The 17,605-nt window shown below is 42.9% G+C and overlaps 1 protein-coding gene across 4 annotated transcripts in view; it reads right to left on the bottom strand.

Moving 5' to 3' along the window:
• GOLGA4 (golgin A4) overlaps positions 1-17,605 on the bottom strand; it is a 717,645-nt gene that overhangs the window by 303,464 nt on the left and 396,576 nt on the right. For all 4 annotated transcript variants that reach the window (XM_078688271.1, XM_078688272.1, XM_078688270.1 and 1 more), the window contains one exon: positions 4,829-4,960. In XM_078688271.1, the coding sequence (XP_078544397.1) occupies positions 4,829-4,960 (132 nt within the window). The remainder of the gene's footprint in view (positions 1-4,828; positions 4,961-17,605) is intronic.

Below are 17,605 nucleotides of genomic sequence, written 5' to 3' on the forward strand. Positions count from 1 at the left end.
CAAATTGGTACGGTCTTGTGAGGCTGTCAAAGTTGAAGCTGCTTCAGTTGCACAAGTGAGGTCGCCTGGCCCAGGGTTAAGGCCACTAGCAAAGACACAATTGAAGGTATCATAGGCACTTTGGGGCCTAAAGGTGCACCAGAAGGAGCCAAAGGAGGTAGAAGCACCGCTAACAAAGCCTTGCTGAAAGTACACATGAGGGGCTAATGAGTCAGAATGGAACTAGGCACTAGTGACTGGCTTATGTCCACAAAAGCAGGACTTGGTTCTGAGGGCTAGTTTGCCAGCCAAAGGATGCCAAGTCGAAGGTGAATCCTCCGTTCCATGTATTAAACATGGTGCAGGAAGATTCTCAGGAATTATGCCACCCATCAGTACCTATTCTAGTAATGGGACCTGATGAGGTGCCAACTCCATTGTTCGCTGCAGCCTATAGATGTGAAAATATCTTTCTCTCGTGGCTAGTCCACAACAGTCATCAATGGCAAGAAGCCACAACCAGTATCCTGAAGGCGTGCACAAGATCCAAACCCCAAGGGCAGACAACATGAGCACCAAAAAAACTTCAAGAGTGACATGAATGACATCTATGAAAATCTGACCTCTTTGTCAGGACCATTGCCCTAAAAACACTGCAAAATAAGTATTTTGAAACAAATAATAACGGGGGGTAAATCTGTATCAGAATGAAGAGCACGTAAGACAAAAAATAGATTTGGTGTCAGAGCACTTGCCTTGTAGCCAGGTCCAGTCAGGTGCTTGTGGAGATTCACAAGAATAAGGAATAGGCTGGCTAAAGTATCCAACAGAAAATACCATTTGTCAACAAAATAAAAGTTAAGTTCTGCAAATCTGTCTCCGAGTATGTCATGTTTTTTTCCTGCGTTACCTAAGAATATAAGTTATTGCTGTCTTAAGGCCAGAGATATTGAGATTACAAAGGGATTGTAGATTCCTGCACTGAAACAGATTAACTAGTAACATTTGTTTTATAAACATTGAAGAATTACCCTAAAACAAACTACAGTGTGTTTATAAAAGTAAAATATATGAGGCCTGCAATAAAGCTTAATTTAACACAGACAAAAATGTCATTAAAGCTCAAATTTGCCATTGACATCGTACACCCTCTTCGAGGACCTAAGGTGGTCTATGCGTAAGCACGCCGGTTGCAAGTATCAATCATGCAGGATTTTTCCTTAGTGCTGGGGTTTTAAAGGCTCGCAAATACTTTGAGACTTAGGAATCTATTTGGTATTTTTTTGCTTTCTCTTTTTGTGAATATGTATATGTTGACTTGAGACAGAAATACTCATGCTGCAACTGCACAACTTTGAAAGGCACAACCCAATTGTAAGTATAACCGTATGATATATTTTTATAGATAGAGGGATTCCATGGCTATAGTTAGTAGATCTACACTTTGCTTTTCTTTTAGTGTCCGTAGGGACATAAATATGGCAACTTTCTGTATGCAGGAATGTTTGTACTAGGGATTGCTATGTTATATCAGTTGCATTTTACTTAATGGCCTCATTCTATGTCTTTGTTTCTTCCACTCACAATGGTACAATTAATCAACTGCGGTCCTACTCAGATTGATGTAGATTGTTTTTGTGATGACTATAATGCACTTGCGCTTTGACAGCCGCAGGTTGAATTACTGAGACTTTTTTCAAACCTAATCTATATTATGGATTATTATGTTACCATATATTTTAGTTATGTTATGCCAGATGGTTGGCTAGATTAGGATACACATTCATGTTGATTGTTATTTTAGGCGTGAAAGTTCCTGTACATCACTTCTTTGATCCTATACCCTCCAAACTCGTTAATGAACTTATCTCATCCATTTTCCCTCTTTGGTCGAAGAATGTACATGAATCTTGCACACAAAGAGTGATCCCAGACTGCCTCAAGAACGGGCAAGTCACCCCATACCAAAGAAACCTATGACAGACTTATCTGAACAACTTCCGACCAATCTCCAATATAATGACCCTGTCCAAACTTCTTGAGAAGTATGTCCATACACAACTCTGCAACAGCATTGAGCTTTTCCGACTACTCGACCAACACCAATCAGGCTTCAGATCTGGTCACAGTACCAAAACTGCATTAACACACATAGTAGACGATGCGTTACGAATACTTGACCAAAACAAAGCCTGCCTAATTATTCTGCTGGATCTTTCCTCAGCGTTTGACACGGTCAAACATGACAAACTAATCAACCTGCTAGAGACAAGGATGGGGTTATCATGTCCAGTGCTAAATTGGTTTGCCACTTTCCTTCAAAATGCATCTCAAAAAATCAAAATCAACAACGACCTTTCCAACAGTAAGAAGGTCTTTATTGGAGTTCCACAAGGATCTGCACTCTCACCCAGTTTCTTCAACTTCTACCTGGAACCTCTCACCGAAATTCTGAAATGATCTGACATTCATTATCATACGTACATGGATGATACCCATCTGTATATGAAAATCTCCTCTCCGGACGATGTAACTACCCTCACCATGTTCTTTTGGAAACTCAGCAGTGGTTAGCTCACAACCACCTTATGTTAAATCCACTCACTCAAAACAGAATTCCTCCTGACTGCGCCCCTCCCCCCCCCCTTAACCACACTGCACCCATTCAGGACTGGCTCAAGCAACTAACAGCCCTCAATTGCACTCCTCAAGTTGTGAGCTCCACTAGATAACTCGGCTTAATCCTTGAAAATGCCTGAATATGCAAAATCACATCAGTGCAACAACAAGAGGAGCCAACCACCAACTATTTGCACCCAGGAAATCAAACCTTTCCTGCCGCCTACAAACCTGAAACAAGCTGTCCAACCCTTTGTTATCTCCCATTTAGATTTCAGAATTGCTACTCTGGCAGGGCTACCCAAAGCTGAACTGACCCCTTTAAGGGCCAATATGAATTTTGCTGCCAGACTCCTCGCCCGCTCAAGAAAGCATGACCACATCACACTAGACCTTCTCCATCCCACATGACTGCCCATCGATTCAAGGGTTGGGTATAAAATAGTCTGCCTAACGCACAAAGCGCTCCATCAGAACACACCCACTTACCTGGCAAATAAACTTGAGTTATCAGGTGGGAATCGTAAACTAAGAAGTTCACACACATTACTGCTGAAACCACCGAAGTTCAAAAAGAAGATAACCTACAGCCGTGCCTTCTCAGGGCTTGCTCCTAGAATTTGGAACACCCTCCCCCCAGAAACTAGAATGAACCCCTCGACCTATGCGTTTAAAAAAAGAAGTCAAAGGTTTGCTCCGGAATAGTTACCTGTGACATTAGTCACTTAGCCTTACAACTAATGGTCATTGAACTACAACCCTGTATTCCCTGTCCACTACGAACTCTTCATCTTGTTAACTGTTTACATGTCTACTTGGTCTCCATGGTTTCTTCTACTGCAGAAGTTTAGCTATTTATTTTGTCCTCGTGTACCAGCCCACCAGCGGGCTTCGCTGTACATCACTCCGATACCCAGCCGGGTCTTGTTTGCGCTCTATAAAACTCTTCAAATAATTAAATAAATCATTACTGCTTTTGGTGCTACTGCAGTGCTAGGTCTGAAAATTCCGGATGGTATTTTCTATGCTGTATTAGATTACTGCTGTAGATTTTGTTGAGTTACCTTTTTAAGTAACGCTTATGCCGTTTTCCGGTCTTATTGTTTCTTTTCTTCCAGCAGAATCCTTTTTGTGTCTGTTGGGAATAAATGTTATGAATTTATTTCCTTCTCTACTTATACCTTTATGTCTTTTTATGTCTTGAATTCTGATCACAACAGGAGTTTTCATTTCAGCTGATCCTTTATAAGTATTACTTGTTAATGTTCTGTTCTCTGTTAGAAAAAACTTTTGGCTTCACTTTTGACTTTTTGTCCTAATACTACGCTTTAAAATTCTTCGTTCCAATTGTAGCTTCATGTATTGCCGTATAGAAATTTGGCCTCTTCTTTTGGGTGATACTCGTGTAAATGATAGGTTTCTTGCCGTGTGTGGAATTCTGACTGTTGCTCCCACATACTTGGTGTACATAACCAATATTTATGAAGGATATAAATAATTTCTTGCTTCTGTTCCGTAAAATCGTACATGGTTTTATTTTTTGGCTTCCTTTTCTCCTTTAGCCCTGAAGAAGCTGAGACATTATTCCACAAAACATGTGTTGGCAACTTCATTGCTTCTACTTGGCACTCTTAATATTCTACTTCATACATTTATTACATAATTGCTGTATTGGATGTGATGTACTTCTGTATATTGATGGACAGAATGTAACCCAACTATACTGAATCAAATCGATGGATGTAATGTAGCTCAATTATATTGATGTTTGAAAGAAAAATTAAAAGGATGAATAATATACTTTTGGTGGAATGAGTGATTATATTACGATTTTGACTCCCCGCAACCCTCACTGTATTTGATTTAACTTTTTGTCAGCAGGATAAACTGACATCAATGGGTGAGTGCGCAGAGCCTTTTCTCAGCTTATCCAGTTCTTATTTGTGATTGCATGTACAATAATATTGGTCTTTGGGGAAGGGTGTGTATGAACACCCAATGAATGCCATCTGCGACACATGCTGACACCAAATGACATACACCTTTAAGTACAAATAAAGAAAACCCTAGATCTCCACCCGAAACCAAAATGTACTGCAACTCAGCAAGACATCAGTAACAGCATATAATAGGAAACGTTAAAAAAAAAAGACTAATGAGTAGAAGACAGCACAAAGCAGTTCTGAGACATTTTTGTGTCTTTATGATTAAAGGTGGAAGGAAGGCTTACCAGAGCTGACTTCATCTGTTCAGCAAACTGCAGCTCTTGGGTCTGTAATCTGTCCTTCAGCTCTTGTTCTTTGCGCGCCAATTCTTCAGCATGCAACTGCTCTAACTTAGCAATACGCTCTTCCGAAGACTTCTGCAGGTCGTGCATGGGGGAAAACACAATGTGTTATAACCTAAATAATTTACATTTGTTAAATCAGCAAGACAAATCCCCTCCCACCGGTCAGACTCTGATATAAGAAATCAGCAACGTCTTCCAACACTAGATTTGTCCTTAAAATAAAAAGTGATTAAAAAATGTTTAGCACTATTAAATAACCATTGTGTCTAATAAAGACAGGATCTGCATTCATCCTCCCAGACATTGAGGTCACAATACAGGGGATGTTTCAGAAATGTCCCTATTAAATTACGAAACCAGATTTATTTATGGTGTTTTCAAAAGTGCAACCTATATCCTTGATATGCTTATTTAAGTTGTGTATGTTAAGAAGAAAAGACGGTCCCATGAACTCCATGCTAGATGCAATTTCAGCAAATTAGAAAATGGGTTGATGGGGACAAGCTATTCAGAAGCAACCCAAGTAATTGGACAGAGTGATTTTGGTTGTACAAGAACATAAATTATGAATCATATCAGATTCAAATCCTGATGTTGTGAAAAGTTATGATTGTACAGGCAGATTACATACCATATTTTAAATGCGTTCAAGGCATTAATATGTACATACAAAAATATCAACATGCATTCAAAGCCACTATTAAACATGAGCCCCCAAATGTCAGACATTGAGTTAATTTTAGACACCACACAGTCACGATCCTGTCTCTGCCCCCATTTTCTCACAGTGGTGAGCAGGACTCCAAGAGTGAGTCAAGTCAAGTCAAGTCAGGGGCATTTATATAGCGCACAAATCACATCCTTGGAGTCTCATGGCGCTAGCAGCAGTCTCTGTCGTTAATGACACAGTTAATTTGCAAAGAGCCAAGTCTTTAGTCCCTTGCGAAAGCAGCCATGATCAGGGGAATTACGGAGGTGGAAAGGCATTTTGTTCCATGCAGCCGGAGCCAGAAACGAAAATGCTCGGCCGCCGTTTCTGGAAGTGCGTATTCTTAAAGGGGTCAGGAGGAGTTCGTTTCCGGATCTAAGTTTCCTTTGTGGCTGATACCATCTGAGTTTTTTGGTCCAATATTTGGGACTCTTATTATACAGTTGTCTGTGGACCAGGCATAACATTTTAAAAAGGATACGCTTTTTAATCGGCAACCAATGTAGACTTTTTAAACAGGCAGCAGCGGAGGTTCTTCGTGGAAGGTTAAGAAACAACCGAGCTGCGGTATTCTGGAGAACCTGAAGCCTCCTCAGATGGTGTTCATTTATAGAGGACAAAAGTGAGTTCCCATAGTCCATCCTATTTATAATTAGGCCTTGGACTAGGGGTTTTCGGGCCACAACGGGGATCCATTTAAAGGTTTTTCTCAAACTCCGCATTAGTCCGAAGCAAGTACCAATGATGTTATTTATTTGACTATTCATTGACAATTTATTATCCAACAAGAAGCCCAGATTACGGGTTGAATCCTTTGGTACTGGGCAGATGCCTAGATTGGTTGGCCACCAGTCATCTGTCCAATGTTGTGCCGCTTTGCCAAAAAGCAGAATTTCTGACTTACTGCCATTTAGTTGAAGATGATTGATAGTCATCCATTCCTCAACTTGTACCAGGCAGTTTTGGAAACGTTGTTTGGTTTCATTAGGGTCAGAATCTAGTGTGACAAAAATCTGCGTATCATCGGCATACAACAGAACATCAAAGCCATGGTCTCTGATTATATTGGCCAAAGGAGTCATATAGATATTAAAGAGCGTCGGGCTCAATATAGAGCCCTGAGGGACGACCATTTTAACCGGTCTTTCATTTGCACCATTTTCTCTAATTTGGACCATTGTGGTACGATTGGACAGATAGCTAGAAAACCATTTTAAGGCACTTCCTCTGACACCAATCTCCCACAGCCGATGGACTAAAATGCGGTGGGAGATGGTGTCAAATGCCGCCGACAGGTCGAGCAGAACTAGGATGGCTGACTGGCGCTTATCCAGCGCCAGTCTGATGTTATCAGCCACCTCGACCAGCGCGGTTTCGGTGCTATGTTGTGCCCTAAAACCCGATTGTGAGGGGTCGAAAAGTCAGTGGTTTTCAAGATGGCTCACAAGCTGTCTGTTGACAATGGATTCAAGCATTTTCCCGAAATATGGGAGCAGGGATATAGGCCGATAATTTAACAGGATGCCAGGGTCGGCCGTAGGTTTTTTCAAAATGGGCCTGACTTTGGTAGCTTTCCATATTGTCGTAAAATCGGCATCTATGAAAGATTTATTAAAAAGGTCAGTGAGATGTTCCACCAATACCGGTGCAAGTGTGGGAAAGAGTTTAGGGGGGATAAGATCTGTGGGTGTCCCTGACTTAATTTTTAATCCAGCCGACATAATTGGCTCACAATCACATTTAATGAATTCCTCCATGATGTGTGGAGGATCGGAAGGAGATGTGCCTAAGGAATTTGGCTGGGTTAGGTCAGGATGATACGGAAAGGAGATGTGAATAGCAGTAATTTTATCTTCAAAAAATTGTGATAATGCATTAGTCCATTCCAGAGAATTCGGAATTTCTGGTGCGGTATTAGGAGTAGTAAATTCCTTCATTATTTGAAAAAGTTCCTTTGAGCAATTTTGGGCTCTATCAATCCGCTCTGTAAGAAATGCTCTTTTTGTCAATTTTATATTAAGCATATAGCTGGAGTGCAGAAGTTTGTATACTTTCCGATCTTTTTGATCTCTACTCCTCCACCATTTCTTTTCTGCGGTTCTACATTCCAGTTTTATAATTCTTAGTTCCTCTGTGAACCAAGGCGCAGTCCTAATTTTGTGCTTAACTCTGCTCAAAGGAGCAATTTTGTTCAATGCTACCTCTATAGCATGATCAAATTGTATTGTCGCAGTGCTGGCACTTAGGGAGGGGGTGTGAGTGGTAAACTGAAATTTTTTGGGAAGAGTGGTAAAGTGATTTTGGTAAAGTGATTTTTTTTCAGAGGTCTCTGCAGCTTTGATCCATTTACCAATGCTATTTTTATTTTGACCATCGGGAAAGAGAAATTTACCAAATAGTGGTCTGTCCAGAGCTGCTGTCAGGTCCAAAGAATTGGTGAAAAGAAGATCCAATGTATGGCCAGCTTGGTGTGTGGGGCCTATAATCTTCTGATCAAGTCCCAGAGTATACATGCTGGACATTAGCTTTTCTGTATCTAAGTCAGATGGTACGTCTGCATGATAGTTAAAATCCCCAACTACAAGGAAATTATCTGAGGTGAGGACATGTGGCGCGAAAATTTCAAGCAAAGTGTTGGCAAAGTCTCCTTTGATGCCAGGGGGCCGATATATTAAGGCCCCTTTCCAAATGTTATTTGAATTGCCCTCAATCTGAAATATGATAGCTTCTAAACAGTTGGAGGCAAAATTTTCTAAACTGACCACGTTCACATTATTTTTGGCAGCAATCAATAGTCCCCCTCCTTTAGTTTTTTCCCTGTCGAGTCGGATTAACTTATATTCTGATGGGAAGGCGGTGTGTAAATCGGGGGCAGCATCCTCATGTAACCAAGTCTCAGTGATAAAACAGATATCTGGGGCTGCTGAGTCAAGCAAGGACCAAATTTCTAAGGCATCTTTGGGGATTGAGCGGGCATTAAAATATATAGCATTAAATGTTTCAGCTAAATTATCTATGTTGGGGTGGCGGGAACCAAAAATAAGGGGAGTATCTCTCTGGTCATTAGGATGATTGACCAGAGAAATTTGGGGACAGGCAGCTAATTCAGAGACCAGAGTTCCAGTAAGTTTAATTTATGAGATGTTCAACTCTCACAGTTGTTTGCTGGAATAACTGAACAAGGCCATATTGTCCAAAGTATAAGTCAAAGGTAGCAGATACGATACCGGACTATGAAGGGCCAGGGGTCCAGGCGTCTGGCGGCGGTCAGGTGCAGACGGGCTTGCCTTTGGCGAACCGCTGCGCGCGTCCGCGCCCTGCTCCGCTCTAAATAGAGTTAAAGCGGGGGGAAGCTAGACCGCTAAATTACACTTCCGGTGATCCCACCGGAAGTGGACTGAATGCTTGTGATGGACCCTCCATTCAAGCGGAACAAGCCATGACGGACCGGGGTCAAGTGGCAACAGACTGAAGATCACGGCGCATTAAAATATCATTTACAACAAGGTGGGTTAAAATACAATTTTATCACACAGGTCTCTAAAATACAGTTACTGTCACAGTCATTTGTGGCTTAATGCCCCAAGGAAGGATCGTTTTGGCAATAGGCAAAAAGCAGCGTCTACCTCAATCAGAGGTGCCGCTGCGCGCGTCCGCGCCCCTGCTCCGCTCTAAATAGAGTTAAAGCGGGGGGGAAGCTAGACCGCTAAACTACACTTACGGTGATCCCACCGGAAGTGGACTGAATGGCTGTGATGGACCCTCCGTTCAAGCAGCACAAGCCGTGACGGACCGGGGTCAAGTGGCAACAGACTGAAGATCACGGCGCATTAAAATATCATTTACAACAAGGTGGGTTAAAATACAATGTTATCACACAGGTCTCTAAAATACAGTTACTGTCACAGTCATTCGTGGCTTAATGCCCCAAAGAAGGATCGTTTTGGCAATAGGCAAAAAGCAGCGTCTACCTCAATCAGAGGTGCCGCTCCCTGTGAGGTGGTAATAACTGCATTTCGGCTTATATAGAGCAGAGCTACAGCATGGGCTGTAGCCAGGAGGGCTAGAGGCGGAAGTGTCAGCGCAGCTCACCAACTGAAATGGGCTGGGAGAGCAAGAGAAGTTTGGGGGGATGGAGGTGACTGCCCACCAGTGAAGCAGTGATGACTGGGGGTGAAGGCAACAAGCCTCTTGGGAAGCAAAGGTGTGAGAGGGGAAGCAGTTTCGACCCTATTCCATTGGTTCTTAAACTATGGTCCAAGGACCCCTGGAGGTACATAAGGCCTATTCAGGGAGTCCGCGACTTAAATAACATTAAAATAAATCAATTAAAATGAATAAAGTATACACATAAAAAAGAAGAAAACTTGAAAACGTGAAAACCTTTTCTGTATTGGATTGCAAAATATTTTAGCATTTGTTTGTTGTATACTTGTTTTTGTGTATTGTTTTAAGGTCCAAATCATAGAAAGTGCTTAGGCTTAGCAGCCTCGGCCTTCAATAATCGCTAAATCAGATTCTCGGATTCCAGTAATGATTTAGTGGAGGTCCACAGAATTCAGACGGTTAGGAAATGCTGCAGTGGTCTATTCCAAAACGTTGTTCATGGAATTTCTTCCTTTCTGCCTCTCAATCTCGGTTCCACATGTTAACATAATGCAGATCCTCTTAAACAAAGAAAAACATATCCATGGGTTTAATTATGAAATACCCTGGCTATAGGGAACCCCATGAGATACTTGTGTATGCCTAATTTCACGGGGTCCACTAAGGGGACCGTGGCTGTGGGACCGACATGATCCTGTCTGAGCATTACAAAGGACAGATATCCATTTTGTAGAGTATGACGCTCAGACAACGAGACAATGAGGGCCTTGAGTATTGTTATGAGGGCTGATTGTTAATACAAATTGTATTGGCCTTAAATTTTGTGAACCACCCTCCCCACTGTTATTTTTGCACTTTTCCGGGCTGGGACCTGACTTCTCATATGTTTGTCAGACCAACCACGCCAGTGCATCCTAGACTATGTACAATATATATGAATTATAATATCTTGACTGTGGGTTGCATGCAGAGCCTCTGGAATTCTGACAGAACCTGGACCACAGTTCTTGGGATGAGACTACATTTTCCATAAGCATGCCTCCCGGGCTTTCTCATATAACCACGTGCACCACACCCTACCTCTTGGGTCTAGATTGGGCAGGGACCACGTGAGGAAGCGAGGGGCGAACGCTAGGGATTCTTGGGAGGAGTCACAAGCAGTAAACAGGGTTGCACAGCAGGATGAGACTTTTTAAGAAGTAAGAGCTTCACTCTAATGTGGCAGCTATTGGATAGTTGGTCGATATTTGCAGAGGGCCAAATTTTGACTAAGTTACTCTCTAGTTATAGTGTGTGACTGCAATGCCCCCCTCAGTACCTCCTCCACTGGGTCCTTTCCACTACAAGGAAGGGTAAGATAGAGTGTGTGTGTGACCGAGGCAGGCATGATTTTACAAATTTGCAGGGTCTCACCACTGTTAAGTGATTTGCCGCAATTGCCTGCCACCTTTTAGGAAGCAGTAGCACATGGCTGAAAATCAGTATGGTGTTTGAAGCAAGTCTGGCATTTTTGTTTACATGTCTTTGATGAATATTTGTTGAGAATTTTTTTTAAGTCGGTGTAACAGAGGATCTCATGAACATTGCAGAATCAGCAGTGTTATTGTCAGCAGGAACTTACTATGGGTATTAAATGAATGTATGGAAGACAAACACACAATCAACTACTAGATATGGCAAAATTTAGGGATCCCAGTCCGGAATAAAGACAGAGACCCCAGTAGTGGGCAATACAGTTTTCCGAAACATACTGACCAACCAGGTGCAAGAGCATTATTCTTTCCTTCGCATGACATTTTTAAAAATATTTTCATCTCTATACATTATTTAAATAGGGAATCTCCTAAATCTCCTAATGAGGTTGCTTAGAGTTTTTAAGCAGCTCTAGATCTTCTTCCTTGTCTATTCTACCAACGTTTTCTCTGTCAATCCAGAGAACCCACTCTACATAAGAGAATGCTCTGGTGAGTCCAGGAAGGCCAATGATGATGCATGAACCTCAAGGTAGTGTGTGAGGCCATTCCTTACATATTTATATTATGTCTAGGTCCATGTTTGTGACAAAAGGACATTAATTGTTGTCTTTCCTAAAAGGGTAATTCCCATTAATTACATTGAGTACCTGATACCTAATTGAGTCACGTTTGCTGTGTGTGTTATGGATATTTACTTGGGAGGCTACAAATATGGAAAGCCATCTTTTCCTCTTATTCCCCCCCATCCCCTTATACTTAGGGGTTTTTTGTGGTCAGGACTCAGGACCTTACAACTCACCTGTTCTGTTAGTTCACAGCTTCGGGTTACACCACAAGATACCCTGCCCTTTTCTAACTTGCGTATCAATCATATTGCAATGATGCTTTGGTGCAACCAAGCATTTTTCATAAATTGATAGTTAATTAATTCATGAATTGATTTCTATGTATTTCACGGTCTATACTTTTTTTTTTACCTTTTCTATTCTCCCTTTCTTTCATCCTTTTAGATTCATCCCTTTTTTCCTTTGCTTCACTCTTTCATCTTTTCTTTCTCGCCCTCTTAAAGTCTGATTTTGTTTTCCGATTGTTACTATTTTCGTTTCATCATTTCTCTGCTCCTTCCTATCTTGAATTCGTTCTTTACCTTCCCTGGGTATTCCTTTGTTATTTAATTCATTGTTTTTCGAGTTCAACTTTTTCTTTTCTATTTCTATTTTCTTGCTTTAATCGCTTCAGTTTTTATTAGGTCTTGCCTAAGCAGCGCATGTGATGTCCTCGAGTCATATGGTATTTAGTCTCTGAGTTTTGAACACACCCAGCGCTTACCATTGGTTCTTTTTTCTGCCTATAAAAATTATTTTATTTTCGTGGTGAATAGCATACATTTGTCCCACCTTTGGGCTGTTTTGTTCAGCACTGGAGATTGCCCCTGCTATATGGATCCTTTCACTATCAGCCATATGCTTTGCTTCAGTACCTACTTTATCTTTCCGCTCTCTCCTGGGCGCTGGCAGTTCACTTAATCTCCCCATGCCGTTCCCACAACAAAACCTCCTACCACTCACAGCTTGGTATTTGCAGTGTTTTTCATTGATCCCTGACTGCAGCACGTCACACCACGCGCTGCTATTAGGACGTGCCCATAACAAATCCATGGAGCATTAGGCTGTACAACACCACCGCCCACCGCTCCCTGGGACGCAGCCAAGCATTGCCGTGACTTCACTTGCACATGGTTCACACATCAACCCCCATGTGAAGTGTAAGGTGGTGCAAGGCGGAACAGCCTCCCAGCGCCCTGTACAACGGTAGCGCCTGCCTCCCCGGTAGTCATGTGCACGGTGCTGCTAGTTTTACTTTGAAGCCTAAGTGTGGCACCCGCTTCACGGACACGGCGCTCCGTGTTTCAGCCCCTTTCTATTTGTAGTACACTTTATCTTAATCAGCGCGGCACCCGATTCAGGGATGCTGTGCTACAGGGCACAAGTCCTGAAAAAAGAAGTGGGGGACGCTGACGTCACAACAGGAAGTGATGTCATGAAAGGTGGCTTGCACCATCACACTCATTGCCTCCCCTTGCTCAACCCTTAGATGCGATTGCATCAGAGAAGCCAGTGTGTGAGCAGCGTTCTGAATGAGCTCCGATCTTGCCCCATAGAGGTCAAAGAGTGAATGTGTGGCTCCATTTGCTCCAGTATTCGAGCTCCTGGTAAAATAAGTGGGGGGACGCCGTCCACCCGCGTGGTACCCCGACTCGAGCCCTGCTGTGCTTCCTTTTTCAGCTCCTTTTTATTTGTTGCACGCTTGGTCTTGGTAAGCACGATGCCCACTTCACGGCTCGACGCTCCATGGTTTATCTTATTTTACTTTGAAGCTGAAAATGGATGCATATTTTATCTCTGATGATAGTGGTCAAAGCAGGCATCTGTTTCCTTAGTCCTTCATCTATGCCTATTTTTCGGCCATAGCCGTGCACTTCATGTTACACAAAGCGCGGAGTCAAACAGCAGAAGCTAACAGAGAGACCAGAGCATTTGGTAAATACCAATTGATTTTTCTTTGTTAAGTCTTGAACTGGAAGAATGTGGCACCTTTGACCCCCATGTAGCCATCTGAATCTTTCCTTTTTTCTCCTTGATCAGTGATGTTGGTTTTGTTTAGATTCTACTTGAGATACTGGTTTAAACTTCCTTTGCATAGTAAAAACCTGATTCATGCAAGAATGGCCATCTAGTCGTGAGATTTTTGCCATCACATAAAGTGAGGCTGTGTTTCTCTTGTGCGATTCACATACACAAACTTTTGCATGGTGGAAAGCTAACCCAGAGGATCACTTCACAAGCCCCATCTCCCCATTTCCTTAGAACCCATCTAAAACAAAAGAACAGCGACTTTAGGACGTAATAGCTTACTTTGTCAAATCAACTATGGCACAACCAATCGTATGTCCGAGCCTCATGCCCCCACAGTCAACATACAGACCACACAGTGTGACCCATCCCAAATCCCCATAAAAAACAAATTATCTGTGTCTTTTCTTTTTTATGCAGTTTTATTTTAACTTTAGTATCAGTTCACATAAAACTATAATTGAATTTACAATGCACCATCATTACCTCTCCAAGAGTGTTTTGCAAAAGTGAAACACTTCAAATAATTTACAGTTTGTGAATTTTTGGCCCAGATATTATGTGCTTACTCGAAACATGTACATTAAAAATCAGCCCTGCTGTAAAGCTCTAATGTCCATTACATGGAAGCAAAACCAAAGGGGATGATAGACGGAGTGTTGAACATTGCAAGCACTCACCCCCAGTCAACTGATCTGGGTTTAATCCATCATCATTCTTTAGCTCACTCCGCCACCCCAGTTCAGACAAGGCCATATGCAAATCAGTCTGACCCTGTGCCTCATGGGAACAGTCCAGCCCGAACTGCCAAGCCATGTCTTCCCTGGACCGGAAACAAACATCCTGGGACCTGTTTCTGGCTAATCAGCCGTCATCAGCCAAGCTAGCTTGATTCAAGCGGCAAAGTGAGCAAGGGACCCACGTCTGGGCATAACCTGCCTGGGCATGGTGAGCAAAAAGATGATGGATTAAGGCCCAGATCTCTGTACTGGGGTGAATGTATGACATTGTTCTACATTCTGTCCATCAATTGTTCTTTTTGCATTACATGGAAGCAGCAAACCAGTGGTGTAATCAAGCGTTCTCCATGTAACTATAGTGTGTGAACCTGGGAAAACAATATTGTTTATCAGCACCCCTGCCTAGCTTCAAACAACGATAAGATTTTAGCCACAGAAATGCTCATTTGTTCACGCGTGTTTCTAATATTCACTTTTTACAAAAAGCTAACATGAAACAGAAAGCTATCTATTTGCTTGCTACTAGTATGTGGGAAAGTAATTATAAGAATGAAGGTAATTTCAAACATCACCAATGCACCTTCACAAACCTTCTACAAACTAAACCAGTGAACATTACCCTTGGTTTGAGAACCAGCTCTTAAATGTTCCATTATCCTTGTTACTTTAAAAATGTATGATCTAACAGTATTTTAATGGGAGCACACTTTTGGTGGCAGGATGCCTTTTAACTACAATGGGAAAGGCATTTATTCCTATTAACCCCTTCACACTTAGGCCCCTGTAACCCTTTGACCACATAAGGTATCCACTCCAAAATTGCTTCCTTTTCTTCCAACATCATATGGATTTTAATAGTAACCAGGATTTGTTGATTCCCCTGGAGGGGACCCAGAAATGAGCAAAAATACGGCAACATTTTGTTTTGTTTTTCTGAAAAATGGTCAAAAAGTGCTGCAGAAGAAAAGGTGTTTTTTCCCCTGCAAATTGTACCATCAAAGGGTTTGTGGTGCTGAAATCACCATCTTCCCAGCGTTCAGGGACTGACAGACTTTTGTCAGAAAACCAACATTTTCTTTACACAGTTTTGGCATTTTACTGGGACATAGCCTATTTTTTGTGCTTTCAACCTCCTTCCAGTTAATGGTAGAAATAGGTATGAAAGCAATAATGGATCCTGGAAAGCTATACATTTCAGAAAAGTAGACAAAAATCTGCTTTCAGCAAGGGGTCATTTGTGTAGATCCTTCAATGTTTTTTTATAGAAATTAACAGCTGAATATAGGAAAAGTTGAAAATGAGTTGAAAAAAACAGCCATTTGTGCCAACTTTTTCACCTGTAACTTCTTCTAAGTATGACAGATTTTTTAAAGAAATATATACCATTACATACGCCGGACCATTCTGGTTGTGGGGATATATAGGACTTGTAGGTTCACCAAGAACCCGAGGAACCCAGAGCCAATAACTGAGCAGCGTCTTGCAATGGTTTTTTATTATGTACCGGGTATATAGCAATTCATTAGGAAAAATTAAAACAGTGAAAAACCGGTATAAAAGACACCTATATATTTCCGAAATGGGAACAAAATATAGAGTTTAGAAACAGTAGCTATTTGCAATTGCGGGGACGCATAAGAGCATGTGAATTATAGGACAGTTTTCAAAGTGACTTATTTTTTACACATCGTCTTACATTTGGAAGGCAGAAATGCATGGACAGTCATTAGGTAATAACAGTTGCTCTACAATTCTGTGTTCCCCTAAGTCACCCGATAAGCATGGTACCTCACTTGTGTGGGTAGGCCAAGTGCCCACGACAGGAACGGCCCAAAATACAACGTGGACATCACATTTTTACAGTGAAAACGAACCCCTTTTTTTGCAAAGTGCCTAGCTATAGATTTTGAACCCTAGCTCTAGCTCTGTCGGCAGCTAGGGAAACCTAGCAAACTATACATTTTTGGAAACTAGACACCCAGGGGATTCCAGGATGGGGTGACTTGTGTGGCTCTCACTGGGTTCTGTTACCCAGAATCCCTTACAAACCTCGAACTTGGTCAAAAAACAATTTTCCCCCACATTTCTGTGATGGAAAGTTCTGGAATCTGCGTGGGTCCACAAACTTCCACCCACCCCATATTCTCCAAAGTCTCCCGATAAAAATGGTACTTCACTTGTGTGGGTGGGTCAAGTATCCGCGACAGGCAAGGGCCCAAAACGTATTGTGGAGATATCAAAATTAACTTTCACAAAATGACCTGGTTTTGCAGGGGAGGGGGGGGCTGGGTTTTTGGGCCCGGGCTCAGCGGCCATCTAGGGAACCCTACCAAACCCACACATTTCTGAAAACTAGACACCCTGGAGAGTCCAGTGTGGTATGGCTTGCATGGATTCCCCCAATATTTCCTTACCCCGAATCCCCAGTAAACCTCAAATATAGCTGGAAAAGGGGGGCGGAGCTAGCTCGCAACCAAGATGGCTGCTTGAGCCGAGAGCTCCCCCGTCTCTGAAATAATCCTACATCTATCCTGCGTGTTTCTGCGCCCTTGGCAGCCCTGATAGGCTGATCTGTGCCCTGAAATGGACATAGACGGCGGTCAGTGTGGGTCCGGATCCTGCCCCCCCGCTTCATCAAGTACGGGCTGTGTGGCCTAGAGCGGTCGGCTGCGGCTGGGAGGCGGCGTTTCCTGGAGAGGTTGGAGGCGAGGACTGAATTGCTGCCCCGGCGGCTTCGCCCTGTTGGGGTCTGGCCCGGCGGTCGACAGGACCTGGGGAGATTGCTTTCCGGTCGCTACCTGATATGGGGCTTCTGCCCTCCCCGGAGGCATCCCGATGGGGACTTGATGCGCAGCAGGACCTGTGCGGGGCGGAGAGACCGGGCCGCCGTGACTTCTGCGGAGCGGCCGGCACCGGGTGTCCCTGCAGCGGTGGGAGCGGAGGTTACACCGCGGAGGAGACCGGCACTGAGAACATCGCGGGGGGAGTGTGCTGGGCCCCATCGCCCCCCAGCTACTGCCGGAGACCACGAGGCGGGCTTTGAGGGGAGCATC

Source organism: Lissotriton helveticus, chromosome 4_1 (assembly GCF_964261635.1).
Source record: "Lissotriton helveticus chromosome 4_1, aLisHel1.1, whole genome shotgun sequence".
In the NCBI taxonomy this organism is placed as follows: domain Eukaryota; kingdom Metazoa; phylum Chordata; class Amphibia; order Caudata; family Salamandridae; genus Lissotriton; species Lissotriton helveticus.